The following is a 25,213-nucleotide window of genomic DNA, read 5'->3' as shown; positions in this document are numbered from 1 at the left end:
AAAAGCATGGCCAGTGACCCCAGAAGTGGGGTCAGGAGCCCCAGGAGTGGAGCCAGGGCCCACAGTAGTGGGGCCAGGTACCACAGGAACAGGGCCAGGACTCCAGGAGTGGGGCCAGGACCCCCTGTAGCGGGGCCAGGACCCCTGGAAGTAGAGCCAGGAATCCCTGTAGTGGGGCCAGGTCGGCCGGGAACGGAGCCAGCATCCCTGGGATCAGGGCCAGGACCCCCGGGAGCGCTGAAGTGGCCGGGCCTGGCACTGGGGGAGCAAAGGGCACCCCCTCGTTCCTGCGCCGCGGGTGGAACCCCCGTGGGACAAGTTTCAGGGAAGTCCCGCTCTGCCGGGCAAAGTCGCGGCCGTATCCGGCCCGGCCTCCCGGCACACCCGGCCCGGATCGCCGGTCCCGCCGGCACCGGGGGCCCCGCACGGGCCGGTCCCGCGTGGCCGGGGCGGTACGTGCCGGCACTCACGGCCGGGCCCGCCGGTGGCGGGGCCGGGCAGGGGTCGGGGGCGGGGTGGGGGGCCCGGCGGGGCGCACGTGGCGCGGGGGGGCGGCGCTCGGCGGGGCCCGTCCCGCTCCCGCCCCCGGGGCCCCTCCGCCCCTTATAGCGGCGGGGGCGGGGGCGCCCGCACTCGGCGGCGGTGGCGGCACCCGCAGGTAGGGCCCGGCCGGCCCACGTGGCGCGGCGGGACGGGGACGGGGACGGGCGGGCGCGGGGTTGGGACCCCCCCTTCACCCCGTGACTGCTGGAGCCTCCCCCGGCTGCGGAAGCCCCCCGCGCTCCGGCGGCTCCGCGCTGCCCGGGGCCGGTGAGGGTCCCGCGCCGTTGCCGGGGCTCGCGGCCGCCGCCGTGGCCGTTCGGTTCGGTGGCGGGTGGGTTACACCGTGGCGGTTCTGGCGGCGTTGGAAACGCCGTTCCAGCCCCCCCTCGCCCCCTCCCCCCGGCTCCCTTAGACCCCGGGAGGAGGGGAAGCTGTGTTTTTGTCCCCGCTCCGCGGTGGCCGCGTGGTGAGGGTCCCACGCGCCCTGCCCCGGCCGGCCCCGCTCCTCCCTCAGCGGCAGCAGCGCCTCGGGGTCGGGGGTCCCCCTGCGCCCTTCTCCCGGTGACCGGCGGGGCCTGGGCCTGGGGGTGGCGTGTGGTGGCCCTGGGGGTCCTGGGTGGCCCAGCTACCCCAGGCGGGGCTTCCTTGGGCCGGGGAGAGGAGGGGGTCCCTGCCCCGGGGGGCTCCTCGTCCCACCCGGCGGGGCCAGGCCCGGCCCCTCAGGGCGCTCCCCGGGCCCGTCCGCGGGGCCTCGCGGGTCGGTCCCCCCGCGCCTTTTGAGCGTGCTCGATAAGCGCTCGGGGTGCAGGGAAAGGGCGATTATCGCGTGTGTCTGGCGCCTGATAAAGGCAGGGAGGGCCCGGCAGCCGCGTGGGAACCGTGTCCTGCGGCCGGGGGTGAGTTTGGGGTTCTGGGCTGCGCTGGGGTGCCCCCCGTCCCCGTGGGGAGCGCTCCCGGAGCCCTCAGCCCCTGGCTGGGCTCCACATCGCTCAGGCCAGCCCTGGGCGGCTCCTCTGGGCAGGTGCTCGGAGCTGCACCTCGGGCGCTCGAGGCCGGGCGGGTGGTTGAGCCGCCCGGCTCCCTCAGCGCCGCTGCCGGGCTTTGCAGGAGGGACCGCGGGGCTCCAGCCCCGGGAAGGCGCCTTTAACGCCTGTTTGTGCCTTGCTCAGGGAGGAGGAGGAGGTCCCGACGGTGCCACACGTGTCCCAGGTGTGCGGGTGGGCTGTCACTCGGCTGGTGAGGTGTTGCGGTCATCGGCAGCGGGAAGGTCGGAGCCTTGGAACTCGCTGGTGGTTGCTCACGCTCGCTCGGTAGCGAGGGGCTGTCGAAACGCTCCCCGAGCTGGCACCAACTTGCTCTGGTTGAAGCCCAGTGGCCTCCAGCAGCTGTTTGCTGGCCCCAGAAGGAGATGCTCGGGGAGCTGAGTGGGGCTGGGCTCCAGGATGTGCTGTTGGGGGTGCTTTGCCCAGGATGGGTGTCCTGGCTCGGGGCAGGGCCCCCAAATGTGTCACAAAAGGGTGAGCAGTGCTGGAGGGTTTGGAAGCTGACCTGAGGAAAAGGGAGGAGAGCGAACAAGAGGATCAGAAGAAAATTGTGGGTCACTTGTAGCTGCAGCAGGAGAGGTGGGATTTGTCCTTCCCTGGCACAGCAAATGTTCTGAGTGCTTCAGAACCCTTTCTGCAGGCTCACACCCTGCTCTTCGAGAGCAGGCCCTTTGCACCGGGGTTACTCATGTTCTCTCTCATGTGCTTTAAGTTCCTTCTGAGGAAAAAAGATGGGGTTTCTTAGTTGCATCACAAGAAGCCAGGTCTAATGATTCTGTTTTTGTGCCTTGCTGTGAGCCTCAAGCCTTTTTGTGGTGCACAGGCATCCCATTTTCATGCTAAGTGAGGTAATTTAGTGCTGGCTGATTCTCCTGGGTGTTTTTGCTCTGAGGTTTCCTTGGCTGTGTCTGGAAGGGAAGGAGCAGGGCTGAGAAATGGGCCGGGGGAGGGAACAGCTGGGTGTGTAGAGAACCCCTCTGAGCTCCTGTTTGGTAGCTTTGTGGGAAGGGGGTTTCTCAGTCTTAGACGAATCGCTGGGGTGAGTGATCTTGTAACTACAGGTTTTGCTAGTGGATGGCAAACCTCCCTGCCCCAAAGTCATGGGGGTGCCTGTGCCCGTCCTGACCCCTCAAGAAGGTGTGAAGCATCTTTCGCTTCCAGGAGCTGTTCCCTAGAAAAGGTGTGAATGGTCGCATGTGCTTTCTTTTTGGCTCCTACTTCGCACAGTTGGCCTGATTTATCTGGCAGCAAAGGTGGAAAATACCCGGTGACTTTCATGCTGTCATTTTATATCTCCTTTATGAGGAGTTGAAAAGCTGCACGTAGGTTCCGGGAGGCGAGGTGCATCTCATTAAGCGCTGTAGTGCAAATCTATTGTTGCACTTTTATGGCTTTTCCTATTTCCTTCTCTGGATTCAGCCTGTAACAGTGACTGTAAGAAAGTGGGAGCCTCTCACCGGCTGTATCGCTATGACTCACTTTCAAGCGTGCCCTTAGAGCCGCTGCAGTGTAGTTGCAGTTGTACTGTAGCCAAAGAAAATCCGTGTGGAGCTGTAGTTAGTTGCTGAAACCACAATCACCCGCGTGCTACTGGTGTGACCTCCTCTCCTACCTCCATCCAGGTGCTGCCTCAGCCCTGTTTTGAGTGCTGGGTTCGTGATATGACCTTTCCCAGCTCTATCCTGGTGCTTCCTCAACCCTGGTTTGAGGGCTCGGAGGCAGCGATAATGTGGCAGTGGCTGGGAGCAAAGCTCAGCTCCTGCTCTTAGGGGAGAGGCAGTTCTGTTTGGACAGTGACAACTGTGACTTTTTAGGGGTTTGCAGCCCCTTGCCCTGCCAAGACCCTGGGAGCTGTCCCTGGCTGGCGGTGTGGGTGTCTGATGAAAGAATGCCGGTGCTATTCCGTACCACATTTTTCTCATTCTGAGGATTTCCTGGCGGGCACAGGGTGTTCTGGGAGCGTTCCTGAGCACTGCTGGTGCGGGGAGGATCAGCTCTATGTCCTGGCAGAGCACGACTCGTTCTCGAGGTGGGACTGTGAGACCGTGTACAGTGGCTGAGCACCCCCTGTCCCTTCCTGAGACTGGGGGACTTGGCTGGCAGCTGGTGCTGTGGGAATCTTTCTCTCTAGGAATATGGGCACAGTTGGAGACGGAGATCTGGGTGCTGGGCCTGGAGCTGAAGCCAAGAGGACATGCAAGAGCTGCTGCATGTAATGTTCTTGTAACCAGCCTGGCCACAGGGTTTTGGGTCAGAGGGCTCTGGGAGAGCCATGGCCACAGCCAGGCTCTGGTGTACAAATAAGCTAGGCTTTCAACTTGCTTAAGCTTGACTTCATGCTGGAGTAAGACTCTTGGTCCTTGCTCAGACAAGCTGAGCCCAGTTGGTGCTAACAACCAGGCATGGCATCCCTGGATGGGGGCTCCTCTGCTGGGCAGAAATAGCTGCTCATCTCTATCTGGTTGGTTGTTTTTCCCCAAAGCTGCCCACAAACCATCCTGACTTTGCAGGGCAGTCTTTCACAGCCTGTGCCACTCTGGGGAGCGTTTCAGAGGTTGAAAGGCTGTGTCAGAGAACCGTGGCGGGTGTCCAGGGAAGGTCGGTGAAGTGTCCAGGAAGGTCCATGGCAGGTGTCCAGGGAAGGTCCGTGGTCCTGCCCGGCAGGGTGAGCAGGATGATCTGTGTCTCTGCAGGCCAGGGCTCGTGCTGGCGGCGGAGCTGGAGGAGGGCAGCTGCCAATGCCGTGCCCCGTGGCGTCTGTCTGTCTGCACGCTGGGCCGGCACACCAGGGCACGTCTGGGGGTGCTCTGGCCGTCCCCGGTGGGGAGAGACACTGAGTGGGCCTGGCTGCTTCTGGCCTAAACCTTGAGCTTGCCCGTGCGGGCTGCCGGCCTCGAGCAAGCCCTGCTGACCTCACCTCACCCCGGCAGCGAGGGCTGGGGCTGAGCGGGGCCTCAATCGACCATTGTCTTGGTGCAGAGCCCTTGGAAGCTCCGGGGAGTCACGTAGGCCATGAGCTGCCAGGTTAAACCCCGGCTGTGGGGGCTCGCTGGAATTACAGCTCCGCGCTTAATGCCCTAAACCCGCTTAAAACTGGTGAAAGTGGTGTCTCATTAGCTCCTGACAATCTCGATTTCGTCTTGTTTCTGGCCAGAAAAGGGCCAGATTTGAAGCTATAAAAGCGTTATTGGCTGTGAACACCTTCGTTTCCCCAGCATGAGATCTCAGTTCAGTTTCAGGGACCAGAAGGGATGACTGAGAGTCTGCCAGCTCCCCATGTTGGACAAATGTCCCATGGGATGTTTATGGCCCTGTGCTGAGCACTGGAAGAGCCTGTTGTGGTGAGCTGGCTGTGGGAGGTTCTCCTGGGAAGGATAGATAAATGTCAGGCTCTCCTTTGGCTCATGCTCTGGGATGGGGCTGGTGGGAACAGGCTCCCGGGGAACAGTGTCCCCCTGTCTGCTGGGGAGTTGAGGGAGGAGCACCCTCAGGGAGTGGGATCTGTGCTGCTGGTGAGGGGCAGCTTTGTGCCCATCCTGCCTGGATGTTTCAGTGTTGGCATTCCCAGGCCAAAGGCCGGGTCCAGCTGACAAAGGCACAAGGAGCCCAAATGGCCGCTGCATAGCTGGAACATCCCTGGACTTCTTTTTCCCGTGGAGATCCTGCTCCAGGCATTGCAACATCCTGCTCTGGAGCTGGGGGAGTGCAGGAGGAGCAGAGGCAGCAGGGCTGGGATGAGTCACTGTGGACTTCACACCTACCAAGGTGTTCTGGGTGAGCTTCTGCCGGCAGTGGCACAAACCTGTGTGAACACTGGGATAGTGTTGGGGTGTGGGAGCGGGAGCTGGAGCTCCCTGGCTGCCCTGCTCCAAGTCCCAGGCACTCTGAGCATGGGAAAGGCTTTGTGAGTTTACACAGCAGCAGATGCTGTGAGTGTATGCTCTGAGTAGGGAAGGATGTGCGAGCAGAGGCAGAGGTGTGTTGTGCCCAGGCACGGCCCCTGCGTGGGTGGGGGACATCCCTCTTCCTCTGACCCCAAAAAGGAGTGGTGTGAGGCCACGTTCATAAAGGCTTTGCCCCAGAAATACTTTGTGGCATTTTCAGCGCTTTATAAATGTGAGCCTCTGTCTTTCTGTGCTGGAGTCCTGCCAGTCCGGGCTTTGAAAAGCGCAGCAATTTGCTGCATTATGTAACTAAAAAAGTCTTGAAATCATCCTGTTCCAGGCCCCTTTGGAGAAGGGATAACAGTGCCTGTGCGTGGGACCTCGGAGATGGAAGGGCTTTAGTCTCCTGTGGGATCTGTTTCGAGGTGATACCGTCCTCGTTGCCTCCATTCCTGCTCTCGATGTTGCTGTGCAGAGGAGGGTGGCTGTAGGCTACCCATTCCTGTGGATTAGTCAGGACTCTTGCAGGGAGCAGATGTGATACTCACACTCATTACTCGGTCTCATCAGTCTTAATTACTGCAAATATGGTTATTTTATTTCCTAATAGGGCAAACTGTAGCTGGCTGCCTGGCAGCTGTGAATTTGATTTCCAAACACGTCTTACACGTTGCAGCTCTTCCAAAACAGAGCTGGAAATGTCATAACTATGTTCTGAGTTTCTTTTTTTTTTTTTTCCTTTTTGCAAAGGGGAGGAATCTTTCCAATTAGGCTGCCTGCCTTACATGTGCTTTATTTTCTTTTTCCCTCCCTCATTTGAAACTATTTCTGTGTGGAGGCAAGGAGGAAATCGGCAAGAAGCCTTAATGTGGTTGAGAATGAGCTTTCTAAAACTGGTCTTTCTTAATAAGGATTTTCAATGAGTCAGGGAAAAGTGTTGTGGCATGCAGAACTCCTCATGTAAACCCTCTGGCGTCAGGCTTTGGGAATCTTGCTTCATGGTCTCAAAACCTTCTTCAGCTGAAGGTTTTTCATTGTGCCTCAGCAATGCAAGAGAGGTCATGTCTAACCCGCCAGAGGCCTTTTATTTTATAGAGAGATGCCACCTCAGCACCCACAGGAGAAGGAATGCTGCTTGCAGGGGAAGAACAAATAGGTGAACCAAGCCACAGTCATTCCTGAGCAGTTGAGCTCCTCGGGAGCAGTGGAATTAAACCAGTGCATGTGTCTCAGGAGCAAAAGGGAAAAATCCCCAGCCTTTGCCTTGGATGGCTTTTATTGCCTGTAGTTTTAATTAGTGCTCACAAGTAGATTGTATTCCTTGCTGTGAGGTTTTATAGCCAACACCTGGTAGTTTCAGCTTTTAAAAAAAAAAACAAACCTGTTTCGGATAAGTCAGAGTGGTTGGATGAGGCTTTAAGGTTCACTGAAGGCCGTGAAAGCTCAGTGTGACTCAAAGCAAGAGGTGGTGGAAACTCCAGTGTGGGGAGGGGATGTTCAGCAATTCCCAATGCTCGTGGTGGGTGGGCTGCTCTGTGTCTGGAGAGGCCAGAGAGCGTCAGGAGCCTCTGGCACTTCCCTCCCTGACTGCTGGTGCCAGGTGGGTGCCCACAGGTGTGTTGGCCCGGGGGTCTGCCTGCAGCCAGGCCCTGACGTGGGCTCATCCCGGTGTCCAGCCATCCTTGCGAGTCACGGAGAGGAAATCAGAGGAAAAGGTCTGTGGCTCCTGGGCACAGTTCAGCTGCGGACGTGCCAGGGGCAGCGTCTTGTCAATGATTCCTTTGTTGGAGCGGCGGGTGGCTCGGAGCTGCTCGTGATGGTCATGTGTCGCACTGGCCAGGACGCAGGAAAATACCCTGCCAGTGAGAAACCGGTGTCTGGGTCGGGCTAAACCAGTCTTAGCGGCTTATGGAATTCGGCCTCCCGTGCTCGGCTTCCTCTCGCCTCGCGTGGGTCCTCCGGGGCATCACCTGAGCGCGGCCAGGTGTCGGGTGGCTCTGGCAAACCCGGTGCTGTATCAGGTAACTGCTGCTGGTGCCTCCGGTGCCAGCTGGGAGCGGGGTCTCCTCGTGGCTCTGGGCTGCGCTTCGGGCGGGACACCCAGATCCCGGCCTCGGACGTGCGTCGGAGTTACATGGAGCGAGTGAAAAGGCAGGCGCCTGCAGTGCTGTGGTGTGTGCCCAGGGGACGTGCCAGGTGGATGCTGGCATGTCAACAGCCGTGGATGAGATGGTAATCGCCGTGAGCCGGGGCGGATTCGCGCTATAAATAGGACGCTGCACCTCTCGGAGCCAGCACCGCGCTGCTTTGAAGTGTCGCTGTGCCTGGTGTGACCCGGCGAGCTCTGGGAAAGGCTCTCCGGCTCCAAGGTGGCTTTTTCCTCAAGTGCCAACCTCAGCAGCAAGCTGCAGAGCGAGGGGTGGGCTCTGCTGAAGGAGCCCAGTGTCCCCTCCTCTGCTGGTGGTGCTTAGTATGGGCAGGGCGATTTCTGGCTGGGGAGGGCCATGGTGCATCAGAAAGTGTCTTCTAAAATCCCTGGGGGCACACAGGAGTTCTGGGGTTGGAAGTGATTCCTGTCGCTCTGCATGTTGTGACCCAGGTTTGTGAGCAGCTGCCCTGGTTGTGGTTCCTCCTGGGATGGCTTGTGCTGCTGGAGCAGCCTTGGTTTGGAGGAGCTGTGGCTCCGGGGTGTGATCCAGCTGTGCAGCAGCTGCAGCGTGGGCCTGTTTATGAGCAGCCTGACCCTGCTGGCCTCTGGATCACTCCCAATCAGCCTCTCCCTGCTCAGCCTCTCTGAGGGGATTCCACATTTCAGCAGGACCGTGTGACATTTCCCCATTTATTTTGTTCTGTAATCCCTTCTGGTTTCATCTTTTTTAGGTGAATTGTTTTTTACACTTGGGTGCTTTGTGAAACCTGCCTTTCAGTTGGGGAGAAGGGTTTGGATGCAGCTGACTCAGGAGATGCCTTGACAGGGCCAAGTCCCCTGGGAATCAGGCTCTGCTGGGGCTGCTCCATGTGGATCCACCTCCCCATTCCCTGGCACCATACAGGAGCTTTCCATGGTCACTGCTCAGGCTAAGTTTAGCTGCAGCTCCTGACCTTTATGGATGGTGGGTGTGCTGTGACACCCGACTGTTCTTTAGCAAGAGAGGGGTATCCTGGCTCATGTGTGGGGACTTATTTCCCTCCTGGTGTCAGCAGTGGATAACCTGGGTGTGCTGCTCCTGCTCCAGGTGGCCTAGAGCTTCCAGGGATATTGAAGTGCTGGGGTTTCTCTCCTGGAGATGTTGTGGGGGCTCTGCCCACACAGATGAGCCCTGGCTGCTGCTGTCCCAGGCACTGCCTGGCCTTTCCAGTGTAGGTCAAGGTGGCATATCTTAAATTTGTCCCTTATACATGCATACTGACCAGGGCTCTTAAAGGCCAGCTGCAATCTGAGTGTGTCTTTTGGGGTGACCCTCAAGTGCTGCCACCCCTCGGATCAGCTCTCCTGGAGGTGGTGGGGGCACTGTTGCTGTGCCAGCCTTGGGAGGGAGGCTGGAGCTGTGCAGCTGTGTGCCAGGAGCAGGGATGCAACATCTGCCCTCAGCTGAGGCAACACTTTGTCTCTTGCAGATCTTTGAACCCCAACTGAGTCATCACCAGCTTGGTTCGAGATGCCACCGCCCATCGGAGGCCCCGTGGGATACACTCCCCCCGAAGGAGGATGGGGATGGGCCGTGGTTGTCGGGGCCTTCATCTCCATTGGGTTTTCCTATGCCTTCCCCAAATCCATCACCGTGTTCTTCAAAGAGATTGAGGTCATCTTCAACGCGTCCAGCAGCAAAGTCTCCTGGATTTCTTCCATCATGCTGGCTGTTATGTATGCAGGAGGTAAGTGGGCTGGAGGCAGCAGTGAATGTGCTCCTGTGTCACAGCACAGGATGCTGCTCTGCTGCTGGGGCTGGTGATGCCCACCCAGCTATAGTGAAACAACCCAAACTTTGCTAAAAGTTGGAATTCTCTCATTATGTGAGAGCAAAACCTCCCTTAATGAGTTTTCTTGAAAGAGGTTGCTCAAAAAGTTCTATTTAGTGCCCAGAATGCAAAAACCGGGTTAATCTGTCCTCCTCTGCAAAGCTGTAAGTAAAATCTTTCCGGGGAATTATGACTTGTGTAATTCTGCCCTTGTCCTTGTTACAGTGGGCTGTGGACTCTGTGTCTGCTCCCAGCACCCTCCTGAAGGCCAGGGAGCTGCTGTGCCACGTGTGGGAGCCTTGCTCCCAGGGGCACTTTCTTTTAGATAAGACACTGATAATTTTTTTTTTTTTTAATTCAACGAACAGTGGGTCTGTCTGGGGATCTGTCCCCATTTTCTGGTGAGCTCAGCTGTGCTTGGAGTGCACTGAAGCCTCATGCTGCCTTTTCCTCCTCGCTGGTGCCGAGCAGTGTCGTGAGCAGCTTGTACTGTTGGAGGATGGCAATGTGCACTGGAAGTACAGAGGCACGAGCAGAATAAGGCAAACCCACTTAAACTAAAGCATCTCCCCTCCCCTGTCCTTCAGCAAGTGCCTTTTGAAGGCTTTTAATCCCCAAGCTGTGTGCTTTATGCTTGTCTTTAATGGGTGAGGAGCAAGCAGGGCGCTCCTGGTCTCCAGACCCTGGGGTCTTGTACCCGCCTGCAAACACGGCCTTGTGCTGGGCTGAAAGAAACTCTTACTGGGAGCCTGCTGTTGTGGCCACTTCAGAGGCAAATGGGAGCTTGTCCTGCTGCCATCCCCAGCTGGCGAGGTGCCCGCGGCCTCGCTGCATTTGTGCATCCAAAGGAGCTGACGTCAGCTCCCGGCTGAGCACGAGGCCTTTCCTTTGGAGGGAACAGGCTCTGCTTTGTCCTCGCTCAGCCAGCGAAGCGACCAGCACATTTCCCTGCTCCAGTGTTATAACAAGCTTGTAAACCGTGTAACTGCCTTAATGAGACCCAATCTGGGCCATTCCTCCTCTCCTGATAGCTCAGACCTGGTTCCTCTGGGTGCCCTGAGGGCAGCACTGGCTGGAGCTGCCTCCTCCAACCCTGGGGTTGTGGTTGTCCCCCTGTCCCCCTCTGTCCACACTGTCACTGTCTTTCCTGCCCCCACTGATCTGTTGCCATTAAATTCCAAGAGCTGCTGATCTTGAACCACTTACTCATAACCTGGTGCCAGGGATGCTGAAAGTACCCCAGACTTGCCCAAGTGCTTTTTTTCTACCCAGAGGGTGGTTGGGCACTGAACAGGCTCCCCAGGGCAGTGGTCACGGCCCCAAGCCTGACAGAGCTCAAGGAGCCTTTGGACAATGCTCTTGGGCACATATTGTGATTTTTGGGGTTATCCCATTCCGGGCCAGGAGTTGGACTTCAGTGATCCTCGGTGTTCCTTTCCAACTCAGGATTTTCTGTGATTCATTCCCCAGCTGCTGGAGCACAGGAACATGCTGCTGCCCCACTTGTTCCTGCCTGAACCCAGACCCTTTGCAGGGTCTGAATTGCACTGGAGCAGTAGGGCACCTGGCACTGCCCAACTGGATGGTTTTGTGCTGTGTCTGCCCTTGGATTCTGCTGCTCCCTGGCTGGACTTACTGGAGGAGAGGCCATGGGTGCTGTTAGACTCTGTCCAGGGGCATCACGTTTCTGAGTTCAAGGTCCAGTGCTGAGCAAAGTGCTGAGTGTTCTATGGGGAAGCCTGTGGGACTTGGGGTGATGTGGCACCCCCTGGGTGCTGCTGCTCCCTCTCGTGAGACCAGGGCCATGGCCCATTCCCAGGGGACCTCACTGGATGCAGAGAGCAGGATGCTGTGGGGCTGGGGGCAGCCTCTGCAGCTCCAAGGCCTCTGTAACCTTCTCCAGGCTTTGTTTAAACTGGGCAAAAAGGTCAAGTAGCATCCGAGGATCCATGAACAACATGTTGACAACCTCTCTGTCTGTTAATGGCAAAGCGGGGTCTGTTAATATTCACTGGATGAACATTCAGTGTATTTAAATACATTTTAGTGTCTGTAGAGCATGCTTGGCAGTATCTAATCACTGTTTGCTTTGGATTAAAGCTCCTGATAGCGAAGCACTTAAAAGGGCAATTGGGTCCTGTTTGCCTTAAGGGTAGCAGTGAAAACAGAAGCACCCCTTCTTCTTGGGCAGTGCTGTTCCTCCTGGGAGCTTCACTTGTGCCCACAAATGTTTCCTCACAACTTTGTCTGGTCTTGGTAAGAAAACTCTGGCTGGAGATGGGCATTTGCTTTGCAGTTGCTTTGCTGCTGAGACCCCAGCCCATGGTGGGTAGGTGGCTGCAGGCAGGGCAGAGCCCCCAGCACAGGGCAAGTGGCTTCACCCTGTCCCAGACCTCTGTTTTTGGGGGCAACTGGTGCCTAAGCAGCTCCTGTTTCAGCCCACAGAAGGCAAGTTGCTCAGAGAAGTCTAGAGTTTTCTGTGCTCTAAACAATTCCTACTCTTGTGGTGGTTTAGTTTAGATTGGATATTAGGAAGAAATTGTCCCTGTGCACAGGTTGCCCAGAGAAGCTGTGGCTGCCCCATCCCTGGAAGTGTTCAAGGCCAGGTTGGATGGGGCTTGGAGTTACCTGTGGAAGGTGTCCCTGCCCATGGCAGGGAGTTGGAACTAGATGATCTTTAAGGTCCCTTCCAACTCAAACCATTCTGTGATTCTCTTATCTCCTCCTGCCCTTTCCCCTTAGCCCAGTTCTCTCACTGGGTGAAGCATCACTGTGTAAACACTGGAACCCCCTGGCAGCAAAGCTGCAATGTACCTCTGTGTGTGTGTGTGTGTCCTGTCTCTCATGCAAAGATAACTCACCCTGGGTGCATTTCCTCTGTCTCCCAGGTCCCATCAGCAGCATCCTGGTGAACAAGTACGGCAGCAGGCCCATCATGATCGCGGGCGGATGCCTCTCGGGCTGTGGGCTGATCGCAGCCTCCTTCTGCAACACGGTGGAGGAGCTCTACTTCTGTGTTGGAGTCATAGGGGGTAAGTGGTGGCTTTGTCCTAGCAGGGCGGTAGCAGGAGTGTCTTAAACCCCATGATAATTAAGGAATATCTATAAACTGCCATAAATTCTGATTTCTGTCACTGCATGGTGCCTCCTCCCCTGCTGGCAGTAGGGACTGAGTGCTGCCTGTGCAGTTGGGAAGTTGGTGGTCAGGCATTGGAACAGACTGTCCAGGGCAGTGCTGGAATCTCCATCCCTGCAAGTGTTTAAGAAGCACGTAGATGTGGCACTGGGACATGGCTTAGTGGTGGACCTGGCAGTGCTGGGTTAATGGTTGGACTCAGTGATCTTAAAAGTCTTTTCCAACCTTAATGATTCCACGATTCCAAGCTGGAAATGGAGCTGTGAAACCCCCACAGCCGAAACCCTGCTTGTCCCACCAGCCCTTCTGTGGCTCAGTGTCTGAGTCCTCAGCCCCAAATTTCTCTTGCAGGCCTTGGACTCGCCTTCAACTTGAACCCGGCTTTAACCATGATCGGCAAGTACTTCTTCAAGAGGCGCCCGCTGGCCAACGGGCTGGCGATGGCGGGAAGCCCCGTCTTCCTCTCCACCCTGGCACCCGTCAACCAGATGTTCTTTGGCATATTTGGCTGGCGTGGCAGCTTCCTCATCCTCGGTGGCCTCCTGCTGAACTGCTGCGTGGCCGGGTCCCTGATGCGGCCCATAGGTCCCAAGCCAGATCAGAAGAAAGAGGCCAGTAAGGAAGCGCAGCAGGAGGCTGGGAAGGCAGGGAAAAAGGATGATGGTGACACCAGCACAGACCTCATCGATGGGAAGGGCAAGAAAGAGAAGAGCTCCTTCTTCCAGACAATCAACAAGTTCTTGGACCTGTCTCTGTTCACGCACAGGGGCTTCCTGCTCTATCTGTCAGGCAACGTGATCATGTTCTTTGGGCTTTTCGCTCCCTTGGTCTTCCTCAGCAATTATGCAAAGAGCAAGAAGATCCCTAGTGAGTCTGCAGCCTTCCTGCTTTCCATCCTGGCCTTCGTGGACATGGTGGCCAGACCTTCCATGGGACTGGTGGCAAACACCAAGTGGATCAGACCTCGCGTCCAGTATTTCTTCGCCATCTCTGTGATTTACAACGGGGTTTGCCACCTCTTGGCCCCCATGTCCACATCCTATGCTGGCTTCTGCATTTATGCTGGATTCTTTGGCTTTGCCTTTGGCTGGCTGAGCTCGATCCTGTTTGAGACCCTGATGGACCTGGTGGGAGCTCAGCGGTTTTCCAGCGCCGTCGGCCTGGTGACCATCGTGGAGTGCTGCCCTGTGCTTCTGGGACCCCCTGTGCTAGGTAGGGTGTGCTGTGCATGGGGGACTCACTTGAGGATGTGCTTTAGTGGTGGACACTGTGGTGGTGCTGGGTTAATGGCTGGACTTAATGATCTTAAAGGTCTGTTCCAGCCTTAACAGTTCCCTGACTCTGGCTGTCCTGCCTGGCCTTGCTGAGCTGTGGCAGGTTCCCATGAGCAATGGGCAGCCTTTGGCACTGGGGCAGGGGTGAGGAGGCCACCCCAGCATCTGAGAGATGGCTGAGGAAGTGGGGGCTGAGCCCCTGGCATGGGGATAAAGGAATGTGGAGGTGGGAGAGGTCCTTGCCTGAAGGTGAGGGTGGTGGGTTTGGGCCGCTCTTGGAAACGTACCCCCAGAACTGCCCCAGGTTGTGAGGGTCTTGCTAAGCTGTCCCCTCTCTGTCCCTCAGGGAGGCTCAATGACATGTATGGTGACTACAAGTACACGTACTGGGCCTGCGGGATCGTCCTCATCATCGCTGGGATCTACCTCTTCATCGGGATGGGCATCAACTACCGCCTGGTGGCAAAGGAGCAGAAGGCGGAGAAGGCGAAGAAGGAAGGGAAGGAGGAGGAGACCAACGTGGACGAGCCTGAGAAGCAGAAAGAGGCAAACAACGACGTGGCCCCCTCGCCTCAGAAGAGCTCTGAGGATGTTGTCAAAGAGGAGGAGAGCCGCATGTGAGGGACCGGTGTCAATCCCGGAGTGTCTGGGAAGCGCTGCTGCCCTGGCGGGGCGGCTGGGGCACAGCTCTGCTGGCGCTGGGCGGCTGTGAGAAGTGTTTAAACCAGGTGTTCATTTTTAAACGGGCTCTGAATTGTCTTTCCATCTGTGTTCAACAAAGGTAACAGGCCTACACATGCAGTATCCTCGTGTGTCAGGGGGCAAAGGGGGGTTTTATAGTCTTGGCTTTTTAACAGTAACATGAATGTACTAATATGTGCCTTACAGTCTCCATATCTAGTCAAATCTGGATGAGCCTTAACTCTAAAACCGTGCTTTAGCTCTGTATTCTGCTTGGGGTTGGGGAGGGTGGGCGGGGATTGTATTGAATGCGTGTGTTTTGGGGGAGTTTTGTTGTTAAAAAGCCATCAAAAGCAGGATACTGGATTTGTTGGAGCACGATGGGCTTCAGGGCCAGCCCTGGATGAATACTGCTTCACACGCTTCTTACCGCAGGCCCTCTGCAGGGGGGAGAGCCGGGCACGGGGCAAGGTGCTCCTCGACCCCCCGTGCCCGGTGCCTCCTGGCTCTGTAGGTGGTCTTTAGGTATGTTTTGAAAACACTTTTTAGCTACTGTAGTTCTTTAAAGTCCCTGTTTTCGTAGCTGTTCTCTCATGGGATATTCAGGTTCAGGAAGGACGGCTGCGGTTCTTGCCGAGCAGCGTTACCCGCTCCGGGGCCGTGGCAGCCTGGGTGTGCCCGAGCCCTCCTTGGGCAGGGCTGGGGTCTCCCCTGCCTCCTCTCTCTGCCCTAATGGTGCCTCTGTTCAGCCCCACGCTGGGTGATGTGAAATCAGTTTGGGGTGCTGGCATTGATCCCACTGCAGGTCTGTGCCGCCCTGTCCCTCCACGGGGTGGATTCCCACCAGAGTGTTCCACCCACACGAGTGTTTTGGGTGCCTGACCCTGGGCAGAGTGGTGGGGCACGTGGAGATGGTACATCCCTGAGACTTTCTGCTTTTGCTCTTTTACCTGTTAGAGAAACCTCTTTTACTTGCTTCTGTTCAACTGAGATCTTCAGGCGGTGGATGCCGAACCTCTCACATCTAGGACACGTAAGGGGGAGGAATGAATTTGTATGTATTTATTTTTTATTTTTTAGTGTTGGAAAATATCTCAATGTACGTGGAGCAGGTTAATGGCTCTCAAGTTCTAGTACATGTTGATCAGAATTCATGTTAAGAGGCTGAGTTTTTTCAAATAAACTTGTTTTTTTTTTTTTTTTTACAATTTACCCATCAAATGTTGAACTTCTTTCTTAGAATCATACTTCTGTGTGCCAGACAATGTAGATTTAGGGTCAGTTTTGGGGAGAGGGGAGTGGGGCTGTGGCAGGGCAGATGCTCTTGCTGTCTGTCTGTGCTGTCTCCCTTTGAGCTGAGTGGGACCACAGCTGTATGGGAGCTGAAACCAAGCAAGGGGTTGGTTAAATGAAGGTGGTTCTGAGGGAACTGTCCTGGGGTCCCTGGACCACTTTGGGCCTTGCTTTGGTCTAAATCTCACAGAAAGGAGGCTGAGTTGGGTTTTTCAGACTGTAGAGTAACTTTATAAAGCCAAGGGATTACTTTGTACAACAGGATGTTGTACAGTGCTGAGCTGGGATACTGTAAAGCCAAGTAACTGTATTTCCAGAGCTGGTGTGTCTGCTGGACCACAGGGGTGGGCTCACATCACAACAACCCACCCCTGGGGAGCTGTCCCTGTTATCCTAATCTTTGCAGGTACAGGCAAAAATGCGTGTGGGGTGGTCTCCAGTGGGGTAAAAATCTCCCAGTCGAGAAGGGGCTGGGATGTAGCCTGAGCTCCTCTGCCAGGTGTGTGGCTGATGCTCTGCTGGTCCCCACCCCTCCTGAGCAGGGGGATCCTGTCTGGGCTGTGGTACCTCGGCAGCTGCCGTGGGTGTTACCGTAGCCAGCACTGCTGGGAGAGGCTCACAGAGCCAGGGCAGGGAGCCAACCCTGCTTCTAAGGACAAAAAGTGTTTAAATAATTTCCTGCTGCTTGGACGTGGCTGGCCTGGAACACTTCAGTGGTAAATCCCAGTTGTTCTCTAAGGGTGGCCTCCATGCCCTGTCCTGGTTCCAGGACCTCCTGTGGGACTGCTCCTGGGATCCAACGCTGTGGAGGTGCAGGTGAGCGAGGAAGGTGTGTGTGGGGTCAGGGGGAGAAACTCTTGCCCTGTGTCAGGCTATAAACTATCAACTGCTCTGATTAGAGCAGAGCACAGTCCTGGCTGTGCCGTGGCAGGGCTGATACCACCCCAGGGCATGGACTCTGCCCTGGGCCAGCCTCTCCCACTGTGCAGGGGCTGTCCCTGTGCCTGTTCCTCCTGGCTCAGCTCACAGGAGCAGCCGGGCTATATTTAGTCACGTTATTTCTGCGAGCAAAGGTATCTGCACTGCTGGGAAGTACAAGAGCTGGGCTCCCAGAGCCTCTCACTGTTGCCTCTACCCGTAAACCAGGAGCTAAAATTAGGCATGGGGCTCAGTGCATCGGGTGGGAGCCTGGACATTCCCTGTGGTGATGAGTGAGTGGGCAGTGGATGCTCAAACCAGCCCTGGGTGCAGCTTGTGTCCCAGGAATACCCTGGAGGCTGAACCCATGGCACTGCTTAACCGGAGCAGACTGGAATCTGCTGGGATGATCGCTCTGGAAAGGACCACAGGACACCCATGGGGATATGTGGGTGCTTCCCTGCTCCCCAGGCCAGGAGGTGTGAGCAGTGGGGGCATTGCTGGCCAGCTCCCCCGCCACCGTTCTTCCCCAGGTTTCCTCTGCGGGCCCGGCCACGCCGCCTTCCTTCCTCCGGGGGCAGCAAAATAAAATTCCCTTCATAGCGGGCAGAATTGAGGAAATAGTTGGGAGTTAATTCCCGTGCAGTTTGTTTTCCCAAAGATGAGAGGTCGCCGGCCAGAAATGCTCGGCAGCAGCTGGGGGGGTGTTTGGGGGCTCCCAGAGGAGCAGGCGGGTGCTCCGGCTGCCGGCTGGGAACTGCTGCCAGCAGCTGATGGCTGAGGGTGGGGTCCAGGACCAGGCAGGCAGATCCCAGCTGCCCTCCTGCCTTCTTTCCCTCTGTTAGGGAACTTGAGGGGCAGTTCACTGGGTGGCCCCTCTGGGTGCAGTGGTTGTGGGCTGGGGAGCTGCTGCTGCCTCTGCCTGGGTGTTGGGGATATCCCCCATCGCCTCGCTGGGTGTGCCCAAGTCACCCCCACCCCATGGGGGCCTTGAGCCCCTTGCCCAGGTCTGTGGGGCAGGAAGCTCCTGTTGTGGTGCTGTGAGAGGCCAGGCAGCCCCTCAGCCCTAGGCACAGACACTCCTGGCCTCCTGAAGCAGCCTAATCCTCCCCACAATGCGGCACAATCCCCTTCCTGGGGCGAGGGGAGCCCAGCCCCAGAGCTCATTCATGTGACAAGCATGAGGAGGGGATCTGGGTCCCTGCCCGCTCCTGCTCCTCCCAGGGACTTTATTCAGTTTTTTTGGGAGATTTGGGTTCTGCTGAGTGTGCAGCTCCATGGGAGTGCTCGAGGCTGCTGCTCTGCAAACAACCACTGCTGTTCCCAGCCGCCGCCAAGGAAGGGAGGGCAGTGCTGGGAAAGGCTCATCTGTCCCACGGCTGGCACTGCCCGGCTGTGACCGCCCACGCTGGCTGGGACAGGGGCAGGGACAGACATAGAATCATGGAATGGGTCGGGCTGGAAGGGACCTTAAAGCTTGTCTCATTCCAACCCCTGCTGTGGGGACACACAGGAGGACCAGGTTGCTCCGAGCCCCATCCAACCTGGCCTTGGATGCTTCCAAGAAGTGGAAGGGTGGCCAATGCCATCCACGTGGCTGCTGCCAGCTGTCACCTTCCTGCCGCAGGTGGGTATAGGGGGATGAGCACAGCTCTGCAGTGCCCATCCCCACTCCCATGGAGGCTTTGGGATGGGCTGTGGCTGCAGAGAAACTTCCTCCAACATCACTCAACGCCCCCCTGCTTGCAGCTGAGGAGCAGGAGGAACCCACAGGAGGAGCTCATGGTCTTCAGGGAAGCCTTCCCTCTCCTCTTCTTTCTCCTTGGGCTGCCTGTGGGCCAGGGCTACGTTTGGGCTTGTACCTGGCACAGGCAGAGCACACTTGTGCAATGAGCACCCTGAATCAGCCCTGAATCAGGCACTGAATCAGTGCCCATGGCACAACACGGGGATGGATGGGCAGGAGAGGGCAGGTGGACACAGCCATGGCTCAGCCTTCTGTGCCTGGGCTGGATTCTGTGGGGAAAACCAACAGGCCCCTAAAGCAAAGGAGCAGTGCAGGAGACAGATAATCAATGCTGCAGGATGATCATCAGTTATTTTCAGTGCACATTACATTCTGTTAATGAGAACCCTTTGCTGTGTCAGAGAGCAGTTCCAGAGGGGGTGAGAGATGTTGCACTGCCATGGAGCCATTCCAGAGGGGGTGAGAGATGCCACAGTGCCATGGAGCCATTCCAGAGGGGGTGAGAGATGCCCCAGTGCCATGGAGCCATTCCAGAGGGGGTGAGAGATGCCACAGTGCCATGGAGCCATTCCAGAGGAGGTGAGAGATGCCCCATGGCCATGGAGCCATTCCAGAGGGGGTGAGAGATGCCCCATGGCCATGGAGCCATTCCAGAGGGGGTGAGAGATGCCACAGTGCCATGGAGCCATTCCAGAGGAGGTGAGAGATGCCACAGTGCCATGGAGCCATTCCAGAGGAGGTAAGAGATGCCACAGTGCCATGGAGCCATTCCAGAGGGGGTGAGAGATGCCCCATGGCCATGGAGCCATTCCAGAGGGGGTGAGTGATGCAGGTGCAGCGCACACCCAGGTTGGCTCCACAGGTCACCCAGGGCTGTGTTCACTGCAAACACAGCCAAGGACAAACTCTGCAGGACTTTGCCCAGGGTTTTTTCCCTGAGTGGACCCGGAACCTTTGCTCTGGTTCATGCAGAGAGCGTGGTATCCCCATGTTGCTCTCGTGCAGCTCGGGGAGCAGCCCCGTGCCCCGGGGGTGTTCGGTGCTGCCCGGGCAGGGCTGGGGCGCTGCCCCCACGTGCCAGTGGAGTGCTCAGGATGGCTCTGGGCCAACGAGGCAAAGGAGGAGCTTGTGGGAAATGCTGTTTGGGAGCTGGGGCTGTGCATGGTGGGAAAAGGCTGCACTGGCCCTGTGATGGGCCCAGGCACATCCTGAGCACCCCAGGTTTTCCATGGTGCTGGCAGATGGGAGGTGTCCACAGCTGCCTCAGCCAAATGCCCATCTGTGCCCACCCCACTGCCTGCCCTGCACCCATCCTGCTCTCTGGAGAGAGGAGGGCAGGCACTGCTCTCTTCTCTCTGGTGACCAGTGAGAGGACCTGAGGGATTGGCTGGAGCTGTGTCAGGGGATGGTTAGGTTGGATCTCAGGAAAAGGTTCCTCCCCCAGAGGGTGGTTGGGCACTGAACAGGCTCCCCAGGGCAGTGGGCACAGCCCCAAGGCTGCCAGAGCTCCAGGAGTGTTTGGACAACGCTCTCAGGGGCATGGTGGGATCTTGGGGTGTCCTGTGCAGGGTCAGGAGCTGGACTCGATGACCCTTGTGGGTCCCTTGCAGCTCAGGACATTCTATGATTACATGATTAACGCCCCTGTAAATCAGCAGAGCCTCCTGGGGTTGCAGAGAGTCTCCTGCTCATTCCTCCTGGTTGTCAGCTTCTCAACGGCGGCTTTTATTGCCGTGCTGCCCCGTGATGTTTGGCTGTGGCTTGATACGAATTTAATTATGACTATTAATCACGAGAAGGGGCTGTGACGGTGGCTCGTAGAGCCACCACCAGGATTTACAGCCAGAGCAGGCGGTCGCTGGTAAAATCAGGGCTGGGGCAGAGCATCGGTGACCCTCGCTGGGGGGAGCAGTTTGCAGGCAGGAGCCGCGTGCAGGCAGGAGGCTGCACAGTCATTCCAGAGTCGGATCCCAGCTCCATGAGCACCCTCTCGTGGCAACCACCCCCAGCCCGGGTCCCCTCTGTGCCCCACAGCCCACGAGCATCCCGGGGGGGCAGGGGATGCTGCCCGGAAGCTCCCGCAGCTTGGAATTCCCTGCTGGGACTGGATCCCCCAGCGGGAGCACGGTGATGGATTCAGGGTGCAGCAGGAGCCAGGACAGGGTCCTGCGGGGGCTGCAGGCAGGGCTGTGCTGAGTTATCCCAAAACTCCTTCACCTGCCACTCCTGGCGTGAGAGCTGGGAGTAATTGCCCTGGGAAAAGACTGAAACTCCGTAAATCAAACCAGTATGATCCCGGCCACGATTAACAAAGTATTAATTAATTACGTACCCGCAGAAAGAAAGATGGCTAATTAGCTCCCGTGGAAAATTAGGGGGGAAAAGACAGAAAATGAAACATGTTTAAAATTTAATTAGAGGCCGCATGTTGTGCATAAGAATGAGCCTGTTTTTGTGAATTTAATTGTTTGCAATTACAGATCAGTGCCTCGTTTCCATCCCCTCCCTGTCAGACCGGGAGCTGCATCCCTCCTCCAGCGGTGCTGGGCTCCCACCACCCCATCCCCAGCCACTGGTGTGGGGTGCCCAAGCCTGGGCAAGCCAAGCAGTGTCACAGCAGCTCCTGGGTGTGGATCCTGAGCCCCCCTGGCCCCTGCATCGCTCCCCTTCCTTTGATGTCCCTGTCAGGAGCACCCACGACCCCCAGACAACACCAGGGTGAAGCTCAGCAGGCTTTGAACTGCGCTAAACCGTGTGAAAATGGAATCAATCCTGCAGCTGGGTGACTCAGTAATGAAGAGTCAAGTTCCCCCACTGCGGTGTGACACATCTCTGAGATCTTCATTGCTTTTATCTGCACGGAGGGAGCAGATCTGCCCGGCTTTCAACCGAGACTGCAGCAAACGGGCTGGTGATTATCCCCTTCCCAGAGACATCCTGGAGGTTAATCCCTTGATCCACCCCAGCACACGGGGGGCAGAGGGGAAGCTGCTGCTGGAGAGTTCTCTCCTGTGCTGTCAGCGGGTGCTCTGGAGCATCCCCAGCACCCCCAGCTCTGCCTGGCACCCACGGGCAGCCCGTGGCAGGGTGGCAGGGGCAGCCCAAGTGGCACCCAGTGGGCTTTGGAGCTGTTTTCCAGTGGGACTGTGGCCTGGGAAGAGTGAGGAGCAGGCTGGGCTGCCTGAGAGGGCAGGGGGGGTTCCCTGTGGGGCCCTGCAGGACATCACAGCGGGCGATGGGGTTTTGGGCTGGGCAGGGAGCCGAGCAGTGAGGGGCTAATACATCAGGAACATCTTAAAATAGAACACTTGGTCTCACCCAGCACAACTCCTGCTACTCAGCCCCAAGTTAGGCAATGGCTGAGAAACCAATCAGGGCACCACATCCTGCACAAATCCTGGCTGGCACAGGACCACTGCCATCCTTCTGAGAAGTTACAGGGGGAAAAGGAGGAAAGGGCACATCTGGCTCTGCACCCACCCACCCTGTGCAGTCACATTTACAGGCACCATCCCCCTCAGTGTGTGTCCTCACCCAGCGTGCAGCTCCGAACAGCCTGTGCTGTCCAGATCTCAGGCAGGAGCTGAGGGAACAGCTGAACGTGTCTGCAAAATAATTTAGCAGCTTCTGTTCCAAGTTTCTTCCTGCATAAAGGGAAGGAACAGTCAGATGGGGCAACCTGGTCCCAGCCCATGTGGTGTCTTGCTGGGAAAAGGGGTCCCTGTTGTCACTGCTATGCACTCAGGGCAGCCAGAGCTGCTGGGCTTCACCATCAGGAGGAGGTGCAGAGCAGTGGATGCTTTTTCCCAGGCCTCAGGCTTGGAATTCTTGCCTGGGAAGGAATGGAGCTGCCTTGGAACCCTTCTTTGTGGGATCTGTGCTGTCCCACTCTGGGCACCATGACATGGCCCTGTCCAGGCAGGGGCAGATCCTGGAGTAGCTCTGTCACATCTTGTGTCAAAACGGGTGAAGTCTCCCCTCAGCTGAGGCCATAGTTTCGTCCTGTCCAAAAAATGAGATTTTATCCGGTTTAAGCATATAATAAGTAACACACAAGTCAGAACAAAGCTAATTACAGAGGACACTTGTGCTAATAACTGCTTTGGAGCCCATATGGGGATCTAATACCAGCCAAATAAAAGGCAAGGCATGCCATTAGCTGGAAATGTCTGGTTCTTGCTCAGCCAAACACTATGAAATCATGATGTTTAATTATGGGATATCACCCCGGAATACCAGCTTACTAATTATTTATAATGATTTCTGAATGCACATTATGATCTCCTGGACAGGGCACTGACAGTCTCTGCGGGTGCCCTCCTGTGCTGGGCACTGTTTTTACCAGGATTTAAGGCTGCCTTGGTTTATGATCCAGCAGGATCAGAGGTTCCTGCTCTGCCAGGGCGCTGCAGGAACAGCTTTGGCTCCCTGCAATCTCCTGCCCATCACTCCACACCCCGGTGAGCACTGACCATCCAGGGGGTCCCTGGGCGGTGCTGGGGGCTGTTTGCCCCACCAGGGAGGGCTCTGGGCTGGCGGGCAGGGGGGCATCTCCACGCTGCTGTGGGTCAGAGGGGCAGCAGGGACACACAACCCCTCTGGAACAGCAACTCGATGCCACGGCCGCGTTGATGGCACAGTGAGCGCCCAAGTGTCGGGGTGGGGGGTCCCACGGGGGGCAGGAAAGGTCCTGTTTGCCGTGTTGGCTGCTCGGGATGGGGAGCAGATGGAGATGACTGGGAATTGCTTCCCTACGGGAAGGGTCGAGGTCGAGGTCAAGGTCACGGTCACGGTCTCACCGCTCCGCTCCCCCCTCGATCCCCGCAGCCCTTCCCGGCAAGGCCGCCAGAGGGAGCCCGGAGGCCTTGAACTCTTCCAGGGATGGGGCATCCACAGCTTGCCTGGGAATTCCATCCCAGCCCCTCACCACCCGCGCAGGGAGGAATTCCTTCCCAGTATCCCTCTGGCAGTGGGAAGCCATTCCCCCTCGTCCTGTCCCTCCATCCCTTGTCCAAAGTCCCTCTCCAGCTCTCCTGGAGCCCCTTCAGGCACTGGAAGGTCTTGGACTGGATGATCCTAAAGGTCTCTTCCAACTTGTATGATTCTAGGATTCTATTCTATGACAGCTTTTCTTTAGCTATGAATTTAAAAAAAGAAAAGAACCAAAAACAAAATACACAACCCAACCCAACCAAAACAACAAAAAGCAGGAATAATAATCACAAGCACTCTCAGGATGTCTCTGGGAAGTGAAACAAGCAGGAAAAATGCACAGCAGGGTCGAATAAAGAAGTGCTGCTCTCAGTGACATCAGAGTGAAAAGAAAGAGGAAATGAAAGCAAAGCGTGGGAGGGGAATTAAACTTTGCACAGACAGAACTCTGAGCATCGCTCTGAAATGACCTTCACCTGTGGAGCCCAGGGGAAACTCATGGGAATCATCATTCTGGTCTCTCAGCCTTTCCTGGGGAGCTCAGTGCAGATGCCTGGCCCTGACACTGGTGGGAATTAAAACTTCCCCAAGGCAGGACATCCATCCACTGCCACACAAGGACCTGAGCACACAGCCAGCATCACTTGACACACACAGAGTTACCTAATTTACAGGATTTATGACCTCCAGTGCTTCCTGTGTTTTCTCTACCCTCTCCTATTAATCCATAATCCATTATTATAACCCTTAGCCAATGATTTATAGATTGTATCTTCAAGTTTCCATCTTGGAAATGGTACTTGTCAGCACCACAGCTGGCTCCAGAGCCTGCGGGCTGGGAGGTTGGAGAGACGTGGTGTGTGCTGGCTGGAGGGGAAGGGACAGGAGGGACAGCAAGGAAAATGTCCTGTGCCCCTGTGCAGCACCAAACCACAGATCCCCTTTCCTGCCTCAGCCAGAGCGGTGGGGAATGGTCTGGGATGGAAAATTGTGGGCAGGGGCAGGAGGCAAAGCACCAGATTCCAGTGGCCACTGGGCTACTGGTCCGTGTAAAGCAGTTTTCCTGTCACTGCAGTGAGCACAGCCCTGAGTGTTCAGTGCCATCAGCTGCTGAGCGTGTTATCTCCAGAATTAATGCACAATCGGCCAGGGGCAGGGATTATTATAGGGAAATTATGCAACTAAGTAGGTTGTTAACAAGTTGATTTAAAATTCATAAATGAGGGGGGGAAAGATAACAGGGCAGAGAACGGTAGGCTCAAATTAATTTAAACTGTTTGATGAGGAATCAGCGATGTAGGGAATGAGATAAAGGAGGAGGATTAAAGGGAGTTCCTATTTAAAATCAATTTGAAAAGGTGCCAGAACCCACTCCATTGAGACTTGGTCATTGTGAGCTCACATCACTCCTTTCATTAGTTCCAAACTCCTTGGCTGTAATTAGTGGGTCCCAGGTGTGTGTGTGGGTGGGGTTGGTTGACCTCCTCCCAGGGGCTGCAGAACGGCTCTTCTGCCCCAAATTGATTTGCTCAGGACCACGATCCATCCTGGATCCTGCCCTGGGGGAAGGCACAGCCACGTCTGAAGAGGACCCGTCTGCTGGGTACAAGGACAAGAGGCTTGTGGGGAGGGAGGGAGGGAGGAGGATAGAGAAGAAAGAGCAGAGGCAGCTCCAGGTGACGGGTTTGTGCCGCGCAGGCACAGCTGCTGCAGGAAACGGAGGAGGGAAGAAAAGGCGGCTGCGGTGCTTCAGTTCCCCGCTGTCACCACACGTGTTCTCATGACGGATTTGCATAAATGAG

The 25,213-nt window shown here is 56.7% G+C and overlaps 1 protein-coding gene across 2 annotated transcripts; it reads left to right on the top strand.

The window, feature by feature from the left end:
• The first annotated feature begins 593 nt into the window (after positions 1 to 593).
• On the top strand, positions 594 to 15,742 carry SLC16A1 (solute carrier family 16 member 1). 2 transcript variants are annotated; one of them, XM_050326987.1, is made up of 5 exons: positions 594 to 658; positions 9,089 to 9,346; positions 12,319 to 12,462; positions 12,918 to 13,778; positions 14,187 to 15,742. In XM_050326987.1, exons 2-5 carry the CDS (start codon positions 9,130 to 9,132, stop codon positions 14,459 to 14,461), a joined length of 1,497 nt encoding a protein of 498 aa, XP_050182944.1. In that variant the 5' UTR covers positions 594 to 658; positions 9,089 to 9,129; the 3' UTR covers positions 14,462 to 15,742. The 2 variants fall into 2 exon arrangements, with proteins under 2 accessions (XP_050182944.1, XP_050182943.1); XM_050326986.1 differs by lacking the exon at positions 594 to 658 and adding an exon at positions 7,469 to 7,491.
• The last annotated feature ends 9,471 nt before the right edge of the window (positions 15,743 to 25,213 follow it).

This window comes from Myiozetetes cayanensis, unplaced genomic scaffold, assembly GCF_022539395.1.
Source record: "Myiozetetes cayanensis isolate MyiCay16 unplaced genomic scaffold, myiCay2020 scf32, whole genome shotgun sequence".
NCBI classification, from domain to species: Eukaryota; Metazoa; Chordata; class Aves; order Passeriformes; family Tyrannidae; genus Myiozetetes; species Myiozetetes cayanensis.
This window is presented reverse-complemented; position numbering and strand designations above follow the sequence as displayed.